The sequence below is a fragment of the Monopterus albus genome, unplaced genomic scaffold (assembly GCF_001952655.1).
Source record: "Monopterus albus unplaced genomic scaffold, M_albus_1.0 scaffold212.1, whole genome shotgun sequence".
Taxonomy (NCBI): Eukaryota; Metazoa; Chordata; class Actinopteri; order Synbranchiformes; family Synbranchidae; genus Monopterus; species Monopterus albus.
Window position 1 is genome coordinate 722,775 of NW_018128092.1, and position 7,091 is coordinate 729,865.

The 7,091-nt window shown below is 43.3% G+C and overlaps 1 protein-coding gene across 5 annotated transcripts in view; it reads left to right on the top strand.

Annotated features, from left to right (window-relative positions):
• The window catches only part of mical1 (microtubule associated monooxygenase, calponin and LIM domain containing 1), a 23,647-nt gene that overhangs the window by 7,771 nt on the left and 8,785 nt on the right, over positions 1–7,091 (top strand). For 4 of the 5 annotated variants that reach the window (XM_020618987.1, XM_020618988.1, XM_020618989.1 and 1 more), the window contains 11 exons: positions 960–1,060; positions 1,310–1,567; positions 2,184–2,299; positions 2,863–2,989; positions 3,337–3,415; positions 3,637–3,784; positions 4,001–4,203; positions 5,183–5,289; positions 5,584–5,640; positions 5,782–6,031; positions 6,423–6,490. In XM_020618987.1, coding sequence (XP_020474643.1) covers positions 960–1,060; positions 1,310–1,567; positions 2,184–2,299; positions 2,863–2,989; positions 3,337–3,415; positions 3,637–3,784; positions 4,001–4,203; positions 5,183–5,289; positions 5,584–5,640; positions 5,782–6,031; positions 6,423–6,490 — 1,514 coding nt within the window. The remainder of the gene's footprint in view (positions 1–959; positions 1,061–1,309; positions 1,568–2,183; positions 2,300–2,862; positions 2,990–3,336; positions 3,416–3,636; positions 3,785–4,000; positions 4,204–5,182; positions 5,290–5,583; positions 5,641–5,781; positions 6,032–6,422; positions 6,491–7,091) is intronic. The other variant, XM_020618990.1, reaches the window with a different exon arrangement.

Here is a 7,091-nt window from a genome sequence, read left to right on the forward strand (position 1 = left end):
TTATGTTTATCAATAAATGTGTCTAGTCTGTTATTAAAGAGTTTTTCCAGAATTTTGGAAAACTGTGACAACAGAGGAACCGGTCTATAATTTGTGAAGTTGTGCTTATCACCAGATTTATACAGTGGAATAACCTTTGCTATTTTCATATTATTGGGGAACTGCCCAAGTCGAAACGACATGTTAAAAATATGGGTTAATGGTTTGCATATCCCCTCAATTACCCATTTAACAGTTGTCATAGTGATACCATCACTATCACTAGATGTTTTGTTACCACATTTATTCACTATCTCTATAATTTCCTTTTCAACTACCGGCTTCAAGAACATAGAACTCATGTTCCTTTCGCTTGCATTATTATTTATAGTGACGGATTTATCATCTGTACAAATGCTTCTTGCTAAACCAGGACCAACATTCACAAAGAACCTATTAAACTTATCTACTACATCCTCCAATCTATTAACCGGTGTATCATTATCCATAAAATATTGAGGGTAGTTACTCTTGCTGGAACTGTTTCTAATCAATTTATTTAATATATTCCAAGTACCTCTCATGTTATTTTTATTATCCTCTAATACTTTAGAGTAATATAGTTTCTTACATCTCCTCAAAATCTCAATTAATTTGTTCTTATATGACTTATATTTTTCTTCCGCCTTCTTTGATCTGTCCTTTATGAATTCCTTATATAACACATTCTTCTTTTTACATGCATTCTGTAATCCCTTACTCATCCACGGTTTCCCACTGTAATTCCTTTTGTTTTTATACTGCTTACGAGGACAGTTCCTGTCATATACTTTCTTAAATATATTTAAAAATTGCTCATATGCTTTATCTAAGTCTTCCTCTCTGTAAACTGATTCCCAGTTTTGCCCCATAAAATCCTCTTTTAGCCTCCTTAGCACTTTGTGCCGGTCTTCCTGATTCTCCCACCCTGATCTGTCCAGGTATTGATTTAGAGAATATCGTCTACTACAAAGACGACACCCACTACTTTGTCATGACTGCCAAGAAGAAGAGCTTGCTGAAGAAGGGGGTCATTAAACAGGTGAGGACAACACATCTATTACCAAGTAAAAGTGTGATTTGTATTGGCACGGGATGCACCTCCTGCCAGTAAAGAAACACAAACAAACCAGATGGAGGAAACAGTTGTGTGAAGAGCTACACTGTCAGTCATCTCCTCTTCTTCTGCAGCCTGGCCCATTAGTTAATACAGTTAAACTGAGACACATCACTCGGTGTCAGAAAAGGTGCCGTGACTCATCAGATGGCACTTCTCGCTCTGTCTCTGCAGGACTACAATGATGCAGAGGAGCTGCTGGCTCTTGCAAATGTGGATCCTCAAGCTTTGTACAGCTATGCCCACGATGCTGCCTGCTTCTCTACAGGCGGAAAACTTCCTGACCTCCAGTTTGTTCAAAACCATAGCGGCCAGCCAGACGTGGCCATGTTTGACTTCACCTGCATGCACCGTGCTGAGAATGCCTCTCTGGTCAGGGAGAGGAGAGGCAAGAAACTGCTGATAGGTCTTGTTGGAGATTGCCTGGTAGAGGTAGGGATCAACACTTTGCTGCTAGTTCCCACTGTTAGCCACACCTGCACCACAGCTGTAAGGATGGCACCGCTGGTTAGTTTGTCAGTCTACCGCTTTGGTCAAGACTGAAGTATCTCGATGTTTTCTAAATGAACTGCCATGAAATTTGGTTGGGATATTCATTGCACACAATGAATTGATTTCTAATAATCCCCTGACTTATTTTGTAATGCCACTAGCACGTCCAGTGAAATATCTCAACATCTCCATTATGAATTGCATCCTGTTGATTTTGGTAATCACCTGACTTTTTTTCTTTTTTCACACCATGAGGTATTTAATGAATTGTCATGGCATTATGTACACACCTTCACGTTCCCGTCAGGATGAAAAATAAGAATAATGTTCATTCATCTGAAAGTGCTGCTGTGTTTGAGCACAGCCTCAAAGAGCTGCTAGTCATAGACTCTTAGTCCTATTTTGCTATAGATGATTTCAAAAGCCAGGCAGCTGTTTCCTTTTCACTAGTGACATGCTTCTTAGTGTAATAATCATTTACTGTATGTGTCTGTTTCACTTACCGCTTAGTGGCAAATTATCTTTATACACTACAATGGGTTCTTGTTCTCTGCAGCCTTTCTGGCCTCTGGGTACAGGTATCGCTCGAGGGTTTCTCGCCGCTTTTGACACAGCATGGATGGTGAGAAGCTGGGGTATGGGGGTCCCACATCTCAAGGTCCTAGCGGAGCGGTGAGCACGTTTCATAAAACTACCTAGCAGCACACAGTACAAACAGATTTCATCTTTTCATCATGAGTAGTATCAACCACGCTAGTTTCAGGTTGCAGCTGCTTCCTGTTTCGTCACTACTGCTCTGTTTCTCAATACCTGCACCTCCTCTGTGCTAAACATTAAACTATTATGTTCAGTTTCCCATGAGCTAAAATAAGGATTTGGGCGTTTAGCAATGTCTGTGGATAGAAAATGCTCAGATGAAGTACGCCTCTGGATCTGCTCATCAGCAACATTGCCCATCCTGAGATAAGGTGCATGATGGATAGTTACTTTGATTTGATAGTGGTTGGTTGATTGAAGTGACAGCAGTAGAAAAAGGTGCGTGTAACTGCAGATGAATTTTGTGAGTTAAATACATTATTTTGAAGAGTTCTGTTTCTGTTCATCTAGCAGGAGTAAAAATGTGTCTCAACACAATTGTTACTGTCAGCTTCCTTTTTCAGTTTTGTTGTTCAGCTTCCTTCTCTGTTTTGCTCATCTTGAAGTCACACTGTTTCTTACTCTTCACAAATGTACAGAGAAAGTATGTACCAGCTCCTGTCCCAGACCACACCAGAGAACACCAGCAAAAACTACTCTGGCTACAGTATTGACCCCAGAACACGGTACCAGAGGGTCAACCTCTCATCTGTGCGCACCAACCAGGTCAGGACTGTTATCCTTTATTTCCTCAACAGAGATCTGAATCAGAATCACCATAATAAACACAAAGCTTACTCAGAGATGTGGATTACAGTCATCAAGACATGGTGCCACAAAAGCAAAGCAATGCTATAGATGTTCATTACATTCCAAACAACAATTTATTGGGCTTTACTGAATCACAGTGAATAACAGAAAATGCACTGAATGCATTAAATGATATCTTTATACTGTATGACTTACAAAATGTGTTCCTCTGATGAAATCTGTTAGCTGGGAAAGGGTTAATTTAAATACTCTGTTTGGTGATCTCTGAATGTGTGGACAAATCTACCTGTCTTTTAATTTAGGTGCAGCACCTATATGATGTTGATAAATCTCATCTATCAAGCAAGAAACAGAAGGACAAGTCGTCTCCCCTGCGTCATGGTCAGTTGGTCTTCCATGTGCAGGCAGTCAGACCTTTATGGCGGTTATTCTGGTTATTCTTTGACTTTAAATTGAAGCACTTTGTGGCCAACACACAGTGACCCACCTTAAAACCGTTCCCTCACACTGTATTTACATATCAGGGAGATACAATAGAATAGAGATTAGAAAACACGGTTGCAGAGCATTGTCTGATAAGGAGTTTGTGTTTGTCCTCTCAGATTCAGTCAGTGGTTATGAAGGGCTGTTGAAATGGTGCCAGAAACACACCGCAGGTTATGAGAAGGTAAATGTAAAAGATCTGACCCAGTCGTGGAGGTCCGGGCTGGCTCTGTGTGCGCTCATCCACCACTTCAGGCCTCAGCTCATGTAAGTTGCTGCAGTAGTGAGACACTGTAACATGCTCTAGATTTAGGTGGTGAATTAATGCTGACAGTTCTTTAAAAAAGTTATTTGCATTTTACTTAATCTCACCACGGCTAACCAAACAGCAGGCAAAAGCAAATGTAACCGACTGTCTTTGCAGTAAAAATGATCTTGGTAGATAACACTGCAGAGTGATCCTGCTCTCCAACTCCTCCACAGTGACCTGACTTCCCTGGATGTGTCCAGTGCTGTTCACAACAACCAGCTGGCCTTCAGCATCCTGGAGAAGGAGCTGGGCATCCCACCTGTCATGTCTCCCAGTGACCTGGCCAACAGCGGCCAAATAGACAAGTTGTCCATGGTCCTGTACCTCACCCAGGTCCAAGATGCTTTCACTGGGCCAGCAAAGGATAAAGGTGTGGGTCAGTACTGTTAGCATGGGTAAAAAGAATCTCTTTGCCATATTCCATTGTTAATATTTTTATTATTATGTAATTATGCCGTTTTAATGCCGTTTAGGCTGTGACATATTTCAGAAGATAGCTATTAGCAGCTGCAGCATAAATCTTATGTAACTTGTGGTTAGACACTACACACCATTAGCATCACATTAAAAGGGTCAGGTGTCCTCCAGCTGGAGTGTGCTGGGTATTGAAATGATTAAATCAGTACTGTCTCTTTAAGAGCATGCTACCCAGAATTCACTGGGCCTAAGTGGCTGGTGCTGTCCTGGAGCCAGTCTCTACTGGTTGTGCAGCTCTCCTGCACTGAGCCAGTCCAGCAGCAGACAGAGCGCACGTCACTCGTCAGGGTCTGATGGGACCAGCGTCTCTAGAAGGGGAGCTTTCTTTTCCCCCCTGCACTGGAGGAGGAGTTTGTCCCAGCTGTTTGTAGCAGAGGTATATTTACAGTCTTTGTAGTATGAGGAGTTTGTGTAGTGTGAATGTGAGCTGGCATTTGGAGGCACTGATTAAGCTGAACTGGGTGTGATGTGCTCTCTGTGCCTGTGATGCCGTGCTGCTCTGCTTGGGATCTGCTGACTGATGTGCAGGTAGGAGGGAGCTGTCATTCTCTGGTAACCTTATCCGAACGATGGCAGGGTGACGGTGATAGTCAGAACTGGAGCCCAAGAGTTTTTCTGAGGATAGACGCGTTAAATTCGGCTTCTGTTGTGACACTACAGAAAATACAAGTAAGAGGGATTTTACTTCTGACAGTGTCCAACATGCAGTCAAAGGGCATACCCGGGAGATATTAAAAGACACAGTCTGAATATTTTAAGTAGCTGTTTGCAAAGCTGCAAGTAGGCCAACAGTAATGCTGAAGTGCCTTTAGGTTTTCTGTCTAATGTAATGTTAAGATCATCTGAATTTGGCGTGTCTCATTTTCTATTGGCTACAGATCCTGTAGGCTTCGTGCCATTGTCCAAGACTCTGACTCTCTCCCAGGCACAGTCAGCTGTGTTTTTCCTGAACAAGCTGAAGCACAACTCTCTGCAGAGACGTAAGGTATGCCTACTGTGGCTGGAGTCCTCTTTACACAGCACAAAGAAATATTTGATGGATATTTTCAAACACACCAGCTTGTTGGCTTGGGTTCACATCTGGGCATCCAGTCTGTGAGTCACATGCCTGATTTGTCTTGTTATTTTGCTGTTTAGGGGCACAACATTAGATGTTATTACAAGGGAAGCTGTTTCTGGTTTGTCAGTAAAACCATCTAATCAGGGCTGTGACTGTTCTCCACATTATCAACATGATTGGGTTATATAATAGTTACAGTTGCTCTTATTCTCTGTGCAGGAACAGCTGGCAGCTGAGAAGCGAGTAAAAGAGGCAAGGATGGGAGATGAGGACAGGGTGAGTTGGTTTCAGTGCATCAGATTCAACTTCAGGAGCTTCTGCACCAGCTCTTCATGAGTCACCAGTACAAATTCAAACAACATCAACTGCCAGTGTTATGTTGTTGATCCTAACTCTGCCTTCTGACGTGCTCCTCAGACGGTGGTGCCTCCTGTGTCTCCTGAGTGCAATCAGACACCTGATCCTGTTCCTGCTCTTGAGCCTGAACCGGAAGCTAGTACTTGTGTGTCCATGACAAACAGTGAGGAGTGTTATTTCTGTGGTCAGAGAGTCTATGTGCTGGAGCGCATCAGCGCTGAGGGCAAGTTCTTCCATCGGAGCTGCTTCGCGTGCCATCGGTGTGGCATCACACTCAGACTGGGAGGATACACCTTCGACCAGACTACAGGTGAATACTGTCTCATATGTAATCAGTACCTAAAGGGATGCAGTCGCCCATTCGAGATGGTGCTGTAATTGTCTGTCAGTTTTTCCCCTGGTCTTCTGTTTTCCTTTTTAGCAGCCCCATTTTCTAAGCTATCCGTCCTTCGATTGATGCACTTAATGCTGTACTGTTGAGTCTAAAGCATTTATATTTGTGGTTTCAGCAGCTAATGCACCTGTGGTATAATGTGTAATCTCAGAGCCAAGATGACGTGAAGCACTTAATGTCTTTTTCAAGGGGTTTCCTTTCACACTGAAAGGAGATTAATAAGAAAACAGCAGCAGTTTTCTTCATGTGAACATTCATGTCTCTGACCTTTCACCTCTTATGGTTTTCATCTGTGCTGGTCCTTCAGGGAGATTCTACTGTGAGCTGCACTCTGAAGAGCTGGAACTGGGAATCGGGACTGGAACATCCTGGAAGGTGGGACACAGAACAGAACAGGTGTAAATCACTCTGTTGCCTGCTGCTGATGATAGCAGTGTAACGATGCATTGGTCAAACACCCAGCAATCTGATGTCATTGATGCAACGGGTAAACGTTGATGTTAGCTGAACCTTTATTGTGACACTCAGCCCGCAGTGCTGTTCTCTTCAAACTGGACAACAAACGGCAGACAGTTGAGCTAGTACTCTGATGGGGAACTCACAGTAAAAATGAGATGTGAGCTACTCAAGCGTTCGATCCGTTCACTGTCACCAAAACAGCTTCTGCCTGTCAGCAGGACAGTGGCTGGACAAACGGTCTTCACCAGGCTGACAGCAGAAACAGTTTTCATGTAGGCTCATCAGAAAGCAACCAGCCACAAAGATGGGTTTATTAACTTTGTTGATATCCATGTCTCGCTACAGAGGGCGGTGGAAAGTGAAGCCATAAAGCTCACGTTGACACCAGGAGCCCAGTCAGTCTTTACAGATACCAGTCAAAACTTCCATCCATTTTCCTCCGCTTATCCGGGACCGGGTCGCGGGGGCAGCAGTCTAAGCAAAGATGCCCAGACTTCCCTCTCTCCAGACACATCCT